Source organism: Candoia aspera, chromosome 11 (genome assembly GCF_035149785.1).
Source record: "Candoia aspera isolate rCanAsp1 chromosome 11, rCanAsp1.hap2, whole genome shotgun sequence".
Lineage (NCBI taxonomy): Eukaryota > Metazoa > Chordata > Lepidosauria > Squamata > Boidae > Candoia > Candoia aspera.
The window spans coordinates 3,746,445-3,763,934 of NC_086163.1; the positions used below are offsets into that span (position 1 = coordinate 3,746,445).

Here is a 17,490-nt window from a genome sequence, read left to right on the forward strand (position 1 = left end):
TCAACTGGTGCGAGATTGGGAAACTCAAGGACGTGGCTGGCGTCCACTGGCTGCATTTCAGAAGGCGGCAAGAGCTGTGACTCCACCACACAACAGCGGAGTGGCGAGATCCTGCAAGGGTCCTCCATGCTCTTCGCTTGCTGGCGTCTCTAGGAAACAGTTGGGAACTGTCTCAAGGGAATTAAGAGGGAGGTCGCCACGGATGCCGAGGGACAAAGTTCTGTTTTTCCTGGCCGCCTGAGCCAGGAGAAGCTCGGTAGGCCCTGCACCGATGCCCGGGCTTCCTGACGGGATGGCGGAGGGCAGATCATTTAGGACAGAGTCCTGGCAAGATGAAGGGACATTTCCCTATACAGCAATGTTCCTCAGCCTTGGCAACTTTAAGATGGGGGGACTTCAACTCTCAGAGTTCCCCAGCCAGCCAACTTTAAGATGGGGGGACTTCAAGTCCCAGAATTCCCCAGCCAGCCAACTTTAAGATGGGGGGACTTCAAGTCCCAGAATTCCCCAGCCAGCCAACTTTAAGATGGGGGGACTTCAACTCCCAGGATTCCCCAGCCAGCCAACTCTAAGATGGGGGGACTTCAACTCCCAGGATTCCCCAGCCAGCCAACTTTAAGATGGGGGGACTTCAACTCCCAGGATTCTCCAGCCAACCAACTTTAAGATGGGGGGACTTCAACTCCCAGGATTCCCCAGCCAGCCAACTTTAAGATGTGGGGACTTCAACTCCCAGGATTCCCCAGCCAGCATGGCTGCTAGGGAATCCTAGGAGTTGAAGTCCCCACATCTTAAAGTTGCTAAGGTTGAGGAACACTACTATACAGTATTTGGGGAATAGATATAGAACTGATTCTGAATGGGGCCCCTTTGGAGAACAAAGGTACATTCCTAGCAGTTATGTTTTCATCCAGATTTGCCACTGAAGACCTGGTGGCCTCAGACACTACTCTCTCTGCAGGCTGGGGATTATGGACAGTGCAGTACAGCTCTTGCAGAGGCTGCCAGACACAGAAGGTTACATAGAACCGTAACATTCTGGCCTTGGAAGGGACCACCAGGATCATCTCGTCCAGCCCTCTGCAATGTGCAGGAAATCCACTGAAACCAAGGTGGTTGTCCGCCCTGTTCTTAACAGCCTCCAGAGAAAGATACCACTTAAATCTCAGGTTAACTGAGAAATGTCTTTAACTGCAGCACAAAGCTTTCTGCATTATTTTATTCTGCTCACAGACTGAACCCAGCAGCCTTTTGGTTGGGGTGATGCGCCAGATGAGCAAGTTCTCAACCTTCCTACCCCCTCCATGACCAGAACTGCACAGAAGAATCACCTGGTGCCCTGGAAGATGCCAGGCTCTCTTGGAGCAGAAGGCATCCTGCCGCGATTTTGCAGTCCCTGTTTGTACTCCCCATAGTTTGCCCCAGGGCCACCCGCTGGTGCCCCTTCGGCCTCCTGCTCTCGAAGCCACAAGGTCAGTCTCAGGAGGGTGGGAGACTGGCAGGCCAACGTGGCGACACCCCTTCCTGAATCCCTTCCTTCAGAACCACCTCTCCACCTCAGTCTCCTTCAAGGTCAGCAGCTGAATGCAAGAGAAATCTCCAGGGTCGGGGAAGGAGGGGGTGTGGAAGGAAGCAGGCATTCGGTCTGGTCTGCACACGCACACACACACACAAAGGGCTCTGCCTGCTCCTTACATCAATCTACACACACTCACACAAAAGCTCCTGTGGCACAGAAAAGGCCACGCATGCTGTGCGAATGCAGCCACTAGATCTTTCCTCGGTTAAACTGCTTAGACATGTCCTGCCAACCCAGCCTGTTTGTTCTGGGCACACAGGTCTTTGTGCAAATGCCCCAGCTTTGCCTGCTCCTGACATACACAAATACCAGCCTGGAGGGTGCCCCCTCGGCACATCCCGCTCAGTGGCCGGGGGCTGAACCACATTGATCGGAGAGGCTGCGCAGGGCCTCCTCTCCCCGCCCCTCGGCAGGAAGGTCCCTCCTAGCCCAGCCCAGCCCAGCCCAGCCCAGCCCAGGAAGGGAGACCAGGGTGCCTCTGTGACGGAGGCCCAGTGGAAGGTGATTTCCTCTCCCAGGATAAGACCGGAAATGGCTCTTCGGAGGCTCCTGCAACGCCCCACCGAGGCAGAAGTCCCACCACCGATGCAAATCTGAAGTACAACCCTCGGTGCCCTTCCACACTGCTCCGCTGGAGGGGGCAGCAAGAGAGAGGAATGTGCCAGGCACGGGTGCACTGGCAGAAAACAGCAGGGCACAAGGAGCATGGATTTGGAACTGCCTCTCCCAGCAATCCCAACTGCAGGAGGACACAAGCCGCCCCTGTTCTCTCAGCTGTTGGAAACAGAAAGGGAGGGTCGGCTGACAGCCCGCCCATCAGCACGCTGCACTGCAGCCCCAGGCCACGCCTGCTTCCCCCTCACCAGCCTCCCAAATGGGACGGGAATACCAGCGCGGCTTTGCTCAGCAGAGAGAGGAAGAGCCAGAGGCTGGACCTGGCCACGGGCCCATCTGGAATAGCATTTCTGCCCTGCCCAGCGGCCGCCCAGCTTTGGGAAGTTCACGAGCCTGGAAGGAAGGGCACACAGCTGCCCCCTGGCCCCTGCAGCAGCTGCTGTTCATGGGACCCTGCCTGCAACGTCCGAGGGAGGAAGCAGCCATCAAACCTTCCGCCCGCCAAGAGCCCAGGGAGTCTCCGAGGCTTTGCCCGGCTGCCTTTCAAATCAGCCTCAACTGGTGGCCCCAAACTCTACTGGGATTCTCCATCCCCTGCACCCCCCCTGCCCCGGCTCTGAGGTGGCCTGCCAACCAGTCACTGCAGGCACGTTGTCCTGCTGGAGCCGCTGCCTCAGGGCCCTCCGGCCAGTGAGACACGCTCAAGGTGATCCTGCCAGAAAGCAGCATTTGCCAATGGAGGAAGGTGCAAGCCCTTCTCTAGGCTAACTTTCCAACTTGCACGGAGAGGAGCCAGGCAATACTTGCAGGGCACAGGCTGTCCCCCCTGCCATGGGGCTGGGGCCACGGGTCGCACCTGGGCACGGGTCTCTATCTGCAAGGCACCTAGCTGTTAGCATGCCCAGGCACAGCTGACTTTTCTCACCTGCACACATACACGCCTGGCCATGCAGACCTTAGCAGGTGGGGACCTTCTTAGGCGCAGAAGAATCGAGCTCTGGCCCTGAGGAGGAGGAGGAGGGAGAGGCAGAACGACTGCCCAGCCCTGCGCAAGCAGAAAGCATGCAAGAGAGAGAGGCCCAGAGAACCCAGCCTTGACCTTGTGGTCCTTAAGGAGAGTTTTGGAGAGACTTTTACGATCCTGTTAACTATCTTGCCACAATCCAGTGGCCTTCCTGAAATCCCTGCCATGCCTGTTTCTCGACCTGGCCTCCCTCGAAGAGGTGGTATTACGTGTAAAGGCTTCACCTAAAAAAGATGCAGGAGCAGCTGGGGTGGCATTTTTCAAGCTGGATGAGGACCCTTCCTGTTTCTGCCCCCTCATTGCTCACTCTGCTTAATCCAGCTTGCCCTGTAGACATGATGGACCACAATACCCATGACCCCCAGCTGGAGAGTCCCAGGTGATGTAAGGCAGCCTTGGAGCATCCCTGGTTGAGTTTTTCTGCCCTCAACAGAAGAAGGGGAGCCCAGACGCCCCATCTCAGCCACCTACCTTGCCTTGAGCCTTTGGGGGATCCCAACCACGTCCATCCAGAGAAGGAGGGACTTGGTAAATGTCCTGCCCCAGGCCGGTGGGGGCTGGAGGGACCTGGTAAATGTCCTGGGATGGGCAGGCAGGCCCGGCTGGCACCTGGTAAACATCCTGGGCTTGAGAAGGGCTTGGTTTGGCGTAGGCAGAAATCTGCTTGCTGGCAGGAGACTGGAAAGGCCCTGGGGCCCCTGCGGTCTTGTTGGGTGCTGGCACCAAGTAGACATTGTCCTCTTGGGGGAGGTAGGAGGGATGCATTGGGGTGTACTGAGAGGCAGGGGAGAGTGGGGTGTAGCCCCCTTGCTGGGGGAACGCCAGCGGGGTCTGTCCTGCAGGCTGTGGCAGCGAAGGCTGGGGGGGCCCTTGGACCGGCCCGGGGAGCTGCTTCTTGTCATACATCCCCACCAGGATCTTGAGGCGGTTGCCAGGGACGATGCCTTGCCGGCCATGTAAGGAACAGAGCCACCAGCCCTCCAAGCCTTGTGTGTTGCGCTCCAGCACCGTCATGATGTCCCCCTTGCGAAAGGACAGTTCATCGGGGGACTCGGCCACATTGTCGTAGAGGGCCTTGGCCAACACGTTCTGCAAGAGAGGCAGAGGACATGGGGGAGTTAATCCAAGTTCTTTTTAGGCCATGATTCGTTAAACAAGCCCAGTTAGTTGGGCATGCCCAACACACAAAACCATACACCGCCGTTTGCAAACCACATGGACCGGCTTGGCCCATTGCACTAAGCCACTCTTTTCCAAAAAAGAAAAAAAACAAAACAAAACAAACCTTGGACATTCCACAAAAGCACAAAATCAAACTTTGTTTTTTTGCCTTCTGTCCTAGAAAAAAAATGTGCCCCTTCCTCTCCTTTGGACTTAACTAAGTCAGCTAGCAACCTTCTCTGTTACTTCCTTGATCTCCTAGGCCACCTCCTTGAGGACTGTTGGTGTGACACGGAGTATAAGAGTTGTCTGGAAGGGATGTTTAGGACTACAGCCACTAGACCCCTTCTGATAAACTCAACACATGATGGACAACAACACCCATGATCCCCAGCTGGAGAGTCCCAGCTTACATAAGGCAGCCTTGGATCATCCCCGGTTGAGTTTTTAAAGCCAGTTACAGGCCCAGCAACCCCATTATGCCTAAGATACTAAGCTTGCCCTCCAGACTTGGCTCTAATCTTTGTTAGCTGTGTGAATTCACCCTCTTTATAGTAGAATGCACTGTGCCAACCCAGAAAATAGGTCAGTTTAGTCAGCCCTCGTTACGGCCCTTGTTAAAATAACTAACCACAGTTCATTTTCCCTGTGAATAATTTCACACCCTCCAATTACAAGGCTGGCTGATTGTGCAATCGCAGCCTTCAGGTTCTAAAAAAAAAGTGCAAAGTACATGCATAATATGCTATAGATTAACTATCCAGAGAGGAAAGCTCCACCATTAGGGGCAAAGGGGTGGCAGACCTTGTCCCCATTCCTTTATCAGAGGGGTAGGCAGCTCATCTGCTGGAGCGGCTGGATCTCCCCCTCCCATCCTTTTTCCAGGCAGGAAGTGCCAGAGCTATGACTCAATCAGATTTCCCTTTGTGCCTCCCCAGCAGCCGAAGAGGCTGCGATGGAAAGCTCAAGCTCGCTTCCCGGTGCAAACAGCTCTAAAGGAGCCTCAAGGGAGGGGAGAGGGAGACCTCAAGGCCTTTGGATCAGACCTTCCACCTTTTATAAAGGTGGAGCTTTGGGGTGCATCAGCCGCTAGCAGTCACCGCCTTGGATCAGAGCGTGGCCAGGCAAAACCAGAATATACTCAACTGCTTGGCAAGCGTTCCATTTCCTGGTTTTGCTGCCAGATCACAAAACAGATCTGCAAATCCTGACAATTATCATTTGTGGGAGAAGCAAGAGTTTTGCTAGGGCCCAGAGAAACACCTTTGCGCTGGGTAGCTCAGTGGGGGAGTTTACCCGTCATTCTTTAGCAAGGGGCCCGCCAGCAAATTTCAGAGCACTCCGTCCACAGCACTTCCCCTGCTCTAGATTACAGGCCTGCCGGTTCAGCATCATTCTTCTCGTGCTACGTTTCCTCCCAGGAGACCAGAGGTACATTTTCCCCAGCAAGAATACTTTGTTTACAACTTTTGGCCAGAAGAAAATGTTCTGGAGAAAACTCCAAAGGTGGATCTCCGAAGGCGGTATATGCACTGGACCTGCAAGACCAGCTTTAGCATCCTAACTCAAAGAGATCGTGGGGATTCCTGTGTCCAGTGCCAACAGGCTGTAGGACCAAATGCCAGCTGGGAGCTGTAGCCTGAGCACACATGGAGGGCACCAGGCCAGTGAAGGTAACTGAGATGCTCAGGCTGGCCTGCTGCCCTCAAGAAGCACCAGGAAAAACAGATTCTCTTTCCCCTTCCCCCTCTCCACCAACAGGCTAAGAGATGATTTCCTTTCCACCTCTGAGCTACATTGCCCTTTGCATATTAAGCTGTGTGGACTCCAGCCTCGAGGTCAGAAGCACGCAGGAGGATGCACAGCCGAGAATGGAAAGACAGTCCCACGGTTTCTAGAAATCTGATGCTGGCTTTCAAGAATGCAAAGCATTTCCCAGGCCGGCCCTGGCTATAGCAGGAGAGTCCTGTGGCAGGAGATGGAAGCTAGAAGCTAGACCATCATATGCAAAGGGATCCGCCTCCTGACTTCCCCGTGGGAAAGGAAGATGGAAATGCAAGGGCCTCCAGCATTAGCAGAAGTGGAGGAGGAGGAAAAGGAAGACCGCCGCAGCTGAAATATTCAAACTGGGGGCCTGATTGTGCGCACAAGTATCTGGTTCAGCTTGCATCAAAGACTGGCCCTTTTGCAAACATGCATCTTTAGTCGTGCACCAGAATTCAAACTAGCAGTACAAGGTTGACCCTGCTGTAGATGCTGTGCAAGAGAAGGGGGCCGCTTGGAGGGGGAGTGACTGCTTTTGTCGCACACTGTCGAAGGATGGGAAAGGAACAGCCACACACACCCCTCCCCCCCAAAACACGCGTATCAGTCACTCGCTATCACAATTAAACTTAATGGTGAAGACGCAACCTCCTCCAGCAGACACCCTCCAGAATTACTGCTCCATGATTTCCAGAATTTTGAGCAAGCAGGATCATTGGCTATACACCATCAAGCTCCCAAATCAACTTCCACCTGGACTAAGAACATGCAAGTCATTGGTGCGTTCATGTAACACAGTTAACTTGGTCATGGAACTGATCCATTTTCTGGGCTCACACAATATACGGAACCGTAAGCTAAATGAACAGGTTGGATTCAAACAACAAGCTAAGCTACAGACAAGCACTAACTAAGTTAAAAACTAATCTAGCTTAGCTTGTGTGAACGCAGCCTCCAACGGTGTGGTTCTGCAGAAATTGGTTAACTGTCTAAGTCCCCCTCTTTCTCAACCCTCCCCATCATAATCTTTACTGGGAAACACTGGAATATTTTAGTTCACAAAGTTACTGAAAAAATGTAACTGGGAGAATGCATCTGAGTGCTTGATAGTAATAATATAATTTCTGATTACCATTTACATGGATAAATCAAAGTCAGAGCCTCCTTGTTAAAACTACTGTACATCAAGTGATACATTTTCAAGGTGTAGTAATTCTGGAGCAGATATTTATTATATTTTCTAGAAATATGATAAAATCATACACTCAGAAATTAAAACTGGAACACATCAATAGATGACGTTACTGAATGCCATTTGTTCTTTTTTGTTGTTGTGGTTGTTGTTGTTTAGGTCTATGATAGACTTCCCCAATTCCCAAGGTGCTGAGACTACAACTCCCAGATTCCTCAGCATGGCTGGGAATTGTAATGTCAATGCCTCAGGAGCACCCTTGATTGGGGAAGGCTAATGTCATGGAGCCCATGGGAGGGGTCAAAAAAGTCAAGATGGTGACCATGACTGCACTAATGAGGCCCTGCCCTTTTTTGACTTGTGACACACATAAAAGGGCAGAGCTTGAATCACATGGCTGCAGGCGCCATTTTGACTTTTTTGACCCCACCCCACTGACACCCTGGTTGTTTACTTAAAAAGTCAGCCGAGGATTTAGAAATGAAGTCTATTGCCATCAATAAAACTACATGAACACAGACAAGTATCAGCAAGAGTCAAGCTCAACTTTACCTTCGTTTGTTAATCACCAAAGAATGCCCAAATAATAGCAGAAAAAACAAACCCCGACTTGTCCGCAGAACCATTGGTTATTTAGACAATGACAGCATGCAAGTTAACAAAGTATCATGGAAGACAGGCTGGTAAGTTTTTAACTTCTGCGATACACGGAAGTAGCACGGTCCATGCTACGCTATTGCATTTGCTACTCATTAAAGCAACAGAGTTAGGGACTGCTTGTTGGTTTGTTTAGCTTAGATGCCTCTGACCTCTCATCCATTTCAGGGGAGGGATACTCTCTCTCATTCTACATGCACCGCTAATTTATTAATTTAAATAAAATAATGCAGCATACAGTGAAAGCCCAGTTAGCAGGAAATCCCTCTGTTTGGCTAAAAGGCCTGAAACAGACCTGCTCTTCTGGGCATTCGCAGCCGTGGCGCCTTGTTTAGACTATAAGAACAAATCAAGATGTACCTGGTGGGGGGAAAAATACTTTCAGGGAAAGGAATGCAAGAAAACAAGATTGAGATACGCCAAGTCACCAAGCTTTGCTGCAAGTCCCTGGGAGAACACCTTTCCCCATGCAGACTCCCAAAGCATTCCCCTGGCTTTTCGTGTTTGCCAAGGAAAATCCCAGGAATGTGCAGAGAAAAACAGATAAAATCTTCTGTTCTGAAGCAGGAGAGGTTCTGCAGATGACCAAGGCTGCTCATTCCCTGCTGCATTTCCACCCCTTCCCCAGAAATTCTCTCTTGGCAGGCAGATCCCAACTGCCAGACTACAATCTTGCACGTCCAGCCCTTAAAGCTGCACAGAGCAACCAGCTGCCTCCCTCCAGCCCCCCGACAGCCATCCCACCCACTCTCTCTTTCCCATCTGGGCAATCACTCAAATCCTGAGATCCCCAGAAATCACCAGGGAGCATCAATGGGTCTGTGGGCACTTCCCTTCCCACGTGACAGGCTCCCTACCTCAGCCCCCTTTTCACGTTTTCTAGAGACTATTTCAGAAGGAAATCACCAGCCTCCAGAGTGGGCACCTGGATTCCCTAGTGGCGTCCCGATAAATTAAAAGAAAGAAGCAAAAAAGGAGGGAGGGTGTAATCCAGTGACCTGTTTGGAAATGTGCCCCCCTGCCCAGAAAAAGTATTCAGGTGCTCGGGTGGCTGAGAACATCTTGCAACGGGGGGATGACCTTTGTAAATCGGGGTTCTGTGCTGTTCACAAGGGCATCTCTGTGTGGAAGGGGGGGTGTCAAAAAAAGTCAAGAGGGTAGCTGCAACTGTGCAGCTGAAACCCTGCCATTTTTAAACATGGCTGCAACTGCAACCAAAGCAATGCATTTTTTAAAAAATGTGCATTGTGTGTGTGATGCACATAAGAGTTGCAAAGCTTCAGCCACATGGTGGTGCCTGCCCTCTTGACCCCTCCCATTGTTCCCCCTAGCAGGCCACATCCATGGGGTGAATGGGCATGTCCCCACCTCTAGCTGTCATTTTCCCGGAAGGTCCACAATGTGCTTTCAAAATATCACTGCCCCCCAAAATTGGGGACTCCTGCTGTGGCCCATCTGATCCAGCCTTGCTGATGTTCTGCCTGGTCATGAGAAGCTCCGGTACTGAAACCAGATATGCCAGTGGTGGGAACGGGGCCTTCTTTCTGCAATACACACGCAACGCATCCTGCTATAAAATTGCAAATGAATGGGAATTGCAGCAAAAGGATGCAGCATATCTTGCCCTGAAGTCCTTCTGGTCAAAGTTCTAACCTGCCACGGTTCTTTCCTCCCCGACATGGTAAAGTGAGGAAGACACACCTTTTCCTAGCTAAAAGCTGCATTTTGCCTCTGAACAGCATAGGGAAGTCAGATTTTAGGTAGGCCAGAATCACAAGGTGAGTGATGCTGGGGCAAATACCAAATACTAAAACTAGGGCCTGCATTGAAGAAAACTTAATACGCATGTTTGTCAATTTCATTCTGCCTCATTAAAGATTACCGTTTGGCAGCAACGTGTGGGAACCGTCTTGGCAGGAGGCAGGACTGGGCTTAGAAACTAGAGTTGGATCTGGTTGATGCTTGAATGGGAGACCACCAGAAAATGCAAGGTTGGGTGGGAAGCAGGCAACGGCAAAGCGTTTGGATACTGTGGTCAAGAAAGCTGCACAGATATCCTGGCTCTGTGAAGTCATCAGCAGCTCCACCCTATGGAGTCTTTAACTTTACCTCTTGAATTATAAACAGGTTTGGATGTTTTACCTTTCCCACCAGGCTTTCTGTACCTTTCTCGCCTCCCCCCACCTTCTTTTCCAGATCATTTCCACTAATTTCCCGGGACTGCTGAATCCGCACCATCCTCAGTGAGATGCCTTTCATCTTTTGCTTCCTTATTAGTATAGTGTTTCTCAACCTTGGCAACTTGGAGATGTGTGGACTTCAACTCCCAGGATCCTGGGAGCTGAAGTCCACACATCTTCAAGTTGCCAAAGCTGAGAAACACTGGTTTACTATCTCCAATGCAAAGCTTGGAGTTTCCTGGGTCCACTTTTTGGCTCCAATTCCCTTGGTTCTCAGCCGCCACATCTGCAGTCTGAAGAACAGAAGACCCTGCTTTCTAAGGGTCCACATTCCAGGGGGATCAGCATTGCCCAACCATAATCAGAGATTCTGCCAGTCCCATGAGGCAGACCAGACCAGGAAATCAACTCCACAGGAAGGCTAAAACTACTTTTATTCAACCTGGCGATAATAAAGCATCTTGCAAGCCTCATCACCATCATCATCATCATCTCCTCCTCCTCCCCCTCCCCCTGGGAATCAAGGAGACGGCTGCCTGAGTCGCTTCTGAATGTTATCTGGTCATTCTGGGCTTAAATAATGCTTCAGCCCCTTTTGCCTAGGCAACAGCTCCTGCATACCAAGGTCATCTTCCTTACTCTCCACAGATCCTTTCCACTCCTCCCTGGGATCCCCGGAAGCCGAGATGCTAATTGAAAATGCATTTGGCTGCGTCTGTGAAGAGCCTCCCCAGCTTTATGGCCAGGCCATCCATTCACAACGCTTGCTGCTGCATCACAGTTTCTTCTCTTTCTCTTTTCCCAGCACAGAACATGGCAGCTTGTTTTGAGCATTTTGCTGAAGGGGTGGTGGTGGTGGTGGTGGTGGTGGTGGATACAGGCTGGGGAGATGCATGATTAACCCCCCCCCCAAGTTGCAAGAGACCAACTATGATACGAAAGGACCTACAGGTGCCCCATTGCAGGAAAGGGGAAGAGACATTGAAATTAACACTTATAATAATCATGCCTCCCACCCGCCTGATTTCCTCCCCAGCCTTCACTCCAAGTGCAGGGACAAAGGAGTCTGCCTCACCTTTCCTCCAGTCCACGAATTGCAGGATGATTAATGTGGCTTAAGAAACAAGCAAATGCATGCGCGGAAGACAAAACAACCCATTTTCACAGATAGGAATCCGATTACAACACAGCCCTTGGTGCTCACGCAAAGGTTTTCTAAGTCATGGGGGGGGAGGAATGCTACGAAAGCGAAGTGAGTCACTTGCATAAAATCCCTTTAAACAAGATCTGAATTTCCTGTTGGCTCATCACCTCCTAAAAAATCCTCCTCCTTCACAAGGCTTTTGACACAGAAGCATGTTTCTCTCTGTGTGTGCATGTATGTGTGGGTGTGTAAATTCTCAAGAGCAAAGGGGGGAAACAAGAAAGCCCTCGAGAGTGTACACAGATGTGGGAAGGCGTCCATCTTAAAGGACCAAAGGGGCTGCTTCTCCAAAAAGGACTTCTGGACTGCTGGGCACTGTTTTCATCCAGGGCTTGGAGCAGTGCACGGCGTCTGCAAGGGGCACCAAAGGACATGCCAATTCCCTGTTGAGGATTTTCCTCCTGACTGAACAATTGCCGCTTCGCCCCCCAGCTTGACGCCTTCTGGTTGAACTGGAGGTTAATTCCCAGGCAGCAACAGCAAGAGATTGGGGGAAGAGGCCCATTTATGAAGACAGCCCGCTCCGCGCCAAACATTTCAACAGAGCGTGAAAGGCCACACCAAATTACCTGCGCGCAGACTGCAGACGCAAGGTAGCTGAACCCTAAATACATTCCCTTGTAAGTCCCGCTGACTTCAGGGGAATTGGCTCCAAGTGGTTGAGTTCGCACCAAATGCTAAGCCGAAACCCCAACCGTTGTGAGCACGGTATTTAGCGCCTCACTGCACCGTACCTGCCCAGAAAAAGGGGTTAATTCAGTACGTGTAGGATGCAAACGCAGCTGGCACATCTCGCGGGTTCCCCCCCTGTTGTTTTGAAGGAACCAGCACAATTAGCAGAACCCGAGCCGGCTCCCTCCAAATGGCTTCAGCCCCTCGCTGCAAAAAAGCGGATGGAGATGAGGCGCAAAAGCTCCTTGCAGCCGCGGAGCAACCGTGAGGATTCGTTTTCTGCTCCAATAGCCCGGCCCACATTCCACCCTGCCATTAACAGTAGGCCAAACTAGTTGCTTTGATCAGGCAAAACCTGCCAACTTCAGGTACGACACCAATGTAATAAGGGAATAATATTCCTGCGCCACCAGCACTGAGCTTATTGTCTCGGCTGCGAGGCTTAGAAAATCCTCGCTGCACGCAAAGCAGGACATCACACCAGCAGCCACAGACGTTTGCTCCCAATCACTCCACTGCAAGGGAAAACAAGTTAGGGCAGCAATGCAACCCAAAAGGGCCACAACATGGCACCCCCAGTGCCGGCGTGTTCGCCCATCCGTCTTTGGATGACCACCCATCTCCGCGTTCCATCCGCTACGATTGCGCCACGCATGTCCCACGCGTTTGCCCTTTTTCTCGCAATTAGCAACTACTGTTCAGCGGCAACTTTCCGAAAGGGCTGCCCTGAAGATGGGTGGGGGAACCCTGGGCAGAACAAGAGGAGGCTGCTGGTCGCGCCTCTGCATGTGTCACTGTTCTAGGCTGCTTTCCTTCCAGACAGGGAGCCTGCCCAGCAGTGACTCACACAGAATCCCCGCAAACAAGGGCTCTAGCTCACTTGGGGAAATCTGGCTTTTTATATCCTCTACGAGAAGTTGAGTGTTTTGGATGCCAGACTGATGCGCCTTTCCAAAAAAGAAGAAAGCATGACTCAGACGTAAGGCGCGTACTAGGCTAACGTCAAGCAGAAACCGCAGTAGCCTTTTCGGTCCTTCTTCAGGGTTTTACAACCACACATTCTCGGCATGCTAGGGCAGAGCTGTGGTTTCTCAGCCCTAGCCTGATCTTCAGATCTGGCTCCCGGGCCAACCCGCCCTCCCACCGGCTCTTGAAGGCTTGGACAACAAAGTACTTTTTGTGCCCGAGTCCTTCGCAGACAGTACAAAATTGTCCCACAAAGGCGTGAAGTGGGGAGGAGTGGCCAGGAAGAGAGCACTGGAACCCCCCCCCCACCTTTTCAATTTGAAGAAGCAAAGCATTTGCAGTTAACCCTCTAGAAATACTTAACTTTCCCTTGACTAATATTGGGCCGGTAGGGAAACAGGTCAATAGATTCCGAAGGGGGCATATGCTGAGCCCCGTAGAGTCTCTCATTACGATTCGGCCTTTGAAACTCTGCGGCAGTCAGTCAAGGGCAAAAGTGACCGATCCGGCAACGTCATTGGTTATTAGAGTTTTGCAAGGCGACCTGCGTTTTGGGTGGTGTCTACCTGAAGTTGCTTTATTGAGATAAGGATACTGAAGCATGTGAGAAGCATGGGAAGGGGGAAATAGGTACGGGTTGCACATGGTTTGTTCTTGCTTAATATAGGGCAGTGTTTCTCAACTTTGGCAACTTTAAGATGGGTGGACTCCAACTCCCAGAATTCCCCAGCCAGCTTGTCTGGCTGGGGAATTCTGGGAGTTGAAGTCCACACATCTTAAAGTTACCAAGGTCAAGAAACAATGATCTAAAATCTCACCCACATGAAGCAATGGCTAACGGCATACCCTTTATCTGGTGATGCTGTGTCCTCTGGACCTTCTCCGGTATGAACTAAGGCAGTGTTTCTTAAACGTTTTGCTGTCAGGACCGCTTCCTACTTTTAAAAATTATGGAGGACCCCAAAAGAGCTTTTGTTTGTATGGGTTATATTTACTGATATTTACCTTATTAAAACTCAAAATTAACGCATTCATGGAATATTTATTTATTGAATCATGTAAAAATAACAAGATTAAACCCAGATATTAACAGAAACATTTTTGATGAAAATAACTAATTTTTTAACAAATAAAAATAATAAGAGTGACATTATTTTAAATTTTGCAAATATCTTCAATATCTGGCAAATAATTCTGATTTTGTGGAGGCCTGAGAGGATCTTGGGGGACACCCAGGGGTCCCCGGACCACATTTTAAGAAACACTGAACTAAGGTGCGTCTCCCCGCCAGACAATATTTAATCCCTGATACTTGATGGAGGGAACCCTGAAGAATCTGTCTGTTCCATGTATTTCTCCTTAGGAATGAAAAAAGGGTTGGCTGCAGCCCAGGATTCAGACTGAAAGCTGCCCCTGATTAACTTGAGACCACGCAAGGCTGGTGTTAATTCAACAAGCATGGTTAAAAATCTGGTTTGATCCCAGAAAAAGTTGGGTCCCTTTACGGACCGTCAAGCTCCCAAATCTTGAAGGGAAGAGGAAGAGTTGAGCAACATGCCCACTAGATCCTCACAAACGCCCCCCGCCCCCCCACCGTGGTCCTTGGTTCCAGTTCTGGCCCTGAAGCGGAGTGGCTCTGCCCTGCGGGGGAATCCGCTCCCCTGGGAGAAAACAATCCCGCACTAGTTGCAGCCCAGTGTTGCTCTGGAATGCCTTCCTCCCCACTCCCCAACAAGCCTCTGTGCCGCCTGTCTGAAGTGGCATTGTGCTCCTTCCAGAGGTGAGCTGAGGGCAGAGGAGGGCGGGAAGCCCACACGGCAAGGGCCTCAGCCCAGAACCACAGGCAGGACTGTCCCCAGGAAGGGGTCAAAAAAGTCAAGATGGTGGCCCCATCCACGTCATCAAAGCCCCACACTTAAGTTGAACTTTGCCTTGAAAAATTACACAATAACATGCTGGCTGGGGAATTCTGGGAGTTGGAGTCCACCCATCTTAAAGTTGCCAAGGTTGAGAAACACTGGTATAGGGGCATCTGCTGGAGGAGTTAGAAAAAGTCAAGCCACCACTATCCGCCCCCCTCACACACACACCCTGGCTTAGCACACTATGCGGACTTATCTATGGAAGTCTCTAGTAGGCTGAATGAGCCCAAGCCATCAGTTCTTATGAACAAACCATGGTTTAACAAATGATACTTTAGCAAGATGCGTGAACACATCCAAAGGGTACCTCTTCCCTCTGGATCCATGGCTCAACCACAGAGAACACGCTTTGCCTACCAAAAAGAAAAAAGAAAAGCTCCAAGCTGAATCTCCAGCTAAGGGATGTTAAGGATCAGAGCAGGGAAAGAAATCTTCTGACTTTAAAGAAATGCCATCCTGGTGGTTGGTGGTGTATTCGATGGGCCAACCATAGTTCCTTTCTTCCTTAACCAGAGGTGCAGCAGAGATACTCACTCTGTTGCACTGCTGGTGGCCAGCTGCTGTTGAGCTCCTTTGCCCCCAGAACTCTCCTGCAGTGACCCTGGCACTGCCTACCCCAACAAGTACGTGCACAGCTTTGGTGCCCTCTCCGTTCCTCTTCTTTGGCATCATGCGCTGTTTTGGACGGTGGCTTCTCTTGACTGAGCTGTTGGAAAGGCCCAGTGGAAATGCAGCCAATAATGAAAATCATAGCAAAATGCACAGGTTGGGTTCACGCCCACACATTTTAATCTGATTAAAGACCTACTGGCTGCATTTGTCTAACATGCAATGCCAGGATAGTTTTTATTTTTTGGAGGGGGAGGTGGCTTAGTACCTTCTTAGTACCCAACCTTCCTTGGTTAGGGCACAGTCTGATGCATGTCCAAAATGAGAAAAAAATAAGTAACCAGGTATGTCCTGTGTGAGTGCAGTCATCATTTCCAGCCTAGCATTAAGGCAGAGCAAGGCCAAGGGAACATTTCCTGCCCCCAGAGAGGACTGATCCCCAGCATGTTCAGCGCTGAAAAGACCTCCCTTGGGTTCTGGAGACTTGCTGGCAGAGCATGGCCCTACTTAAGTCACTGATAAAGTGGACCGACATTAAAAAAAAATTGTCTAATTCTAAGCTATTTTTCAGTGGCTTTTTTGCAAATAGAGAAGTCTGCTGAACACAATAGCAAGTGGAATAAGGTGCCCGATGAGTGCCCGTCTGCCACATCAGCTCCCACACCTTTTGCCGTGTCACAAAAATCTTGTCAGAGAAATTGATACTAGTTATTTTAATATGCAGCAGTAATGCAAAGTTTCTTTAGATTTTCTAAATGTAATTTAATCTTATATTGTTACAAGATTATATCTTATAAATTATATATTAAATTATATTTAATTTGATATTGTTTCTAAATCTCATTTCTAATCCCTTTTTTTCCCTCTGATTTTTTTTGTTTCTGTTTGTTTTTCTGGGTTGTGTTTTTTAAATATCCACTACAATAAAAGTTTGTTAAAAAAAAACTTCATATACTAGGGTTGCAGAACCCCAAACAGCCATTAGATGGCAGCCAAGAGATTATTCTCTGTGTCTCTTGGCTGCCATCTAGTGCTCATTCAGGTCTTGGCAGCCCAGATCTAGGCCTATCATGGACCCAGAGGCTATGCGTAGTTAAAAAGTCCAGTGCATTTTGTTCTTTCAGGGATTTAGAGTTAGAATTCATGTCTCCCTCCTGTATAAATCGTTCGGCGGCTGAGCTAACAGCAGCTGCCTGTGGAGAAGGAGCATCCTTCTGGACAGTGATGAGGAAAGCTCTAAAAGTTGCTGGCTTTCGATCTCAGCCTGAAAATCCCATTCAAGCAGGTTGTATCTGTCCGTTAGATGAAGCCAGGGAACGTTACATGCAGGGGAGACTTGCTTGCTTGTAATAAATCTATCAACCTTCTGCTGTTTTAATGGCTTGGCTGGTAGTTGCGTTGCAGACGGCGTTCTCTGTCGCTTCTTTCTTTTTCCCATGTCGACCGTGGTAACAGTTGCATTTTAAAAAGTACGATAGTGAGAAGTACTCGTTGAAAAATTAAATTCTCTTGGAAGAGCCCATTAAAGAGGCGGCACCTTCGTCGCCATCTTGACTCCACCTCCTCAGATTATAAACAAGGGAGCCCATGCACCCAGAGGGATTATCGGAGCCCAGCGAGCAACCTCTGCCGTTTCTGCTGGCTTGTAACACCCCATTCTCTTGCAAATATTTATGGCCCTTTGCTAGTTCTTAACTGGCATCAAGCAGGCAAACAAGTGAAGGAACACATCTTTTGGAAACCCAACTGTTGCTTCAACAATGGCAGGTGCTAAAGCCCAGCATTTTGGGCTTCAAGCAGCTCAGGCCATGGGCCTCCTGCAGCCTCATCTCCAGAGTGGTGGAAAACTGGACATTAAGCCCCAAACATTTCCCGCTACCTACGCTATTTCCCTTGCTTTCCTCCGTAAAGCAGTATGCTCACTCTGCAGAGAACGTTGCAGCCT

General features: G+C 50.1%; 1 protein-coding gene across 2 annotated transcripts in view; it reads right to left on the reverse strand.

Moving 5' to 3' along the window:
* BCAR1 (BCAR1 scaffold protein, Cas family member) overlaps positions 1 to 17,490 on the reverse strand; it is a 42,199-nt gene that overhangs the window by 13,058 nt on the left and 11,651 nt on the right. For both annotated transcript variants that reach the window (XM_063313021.1, XM_063313020.1), the window contains exon 2: positions 3,690 to 4,307. In XM_063313021.1, the coding sequence (XP_063169091.1) occupies positions 3,690 to 4,307 (618 nt within the window). The remainder of the gene's footprint in view (positions 1 to 3,689; positions 4,308 to 17,490) is intronic.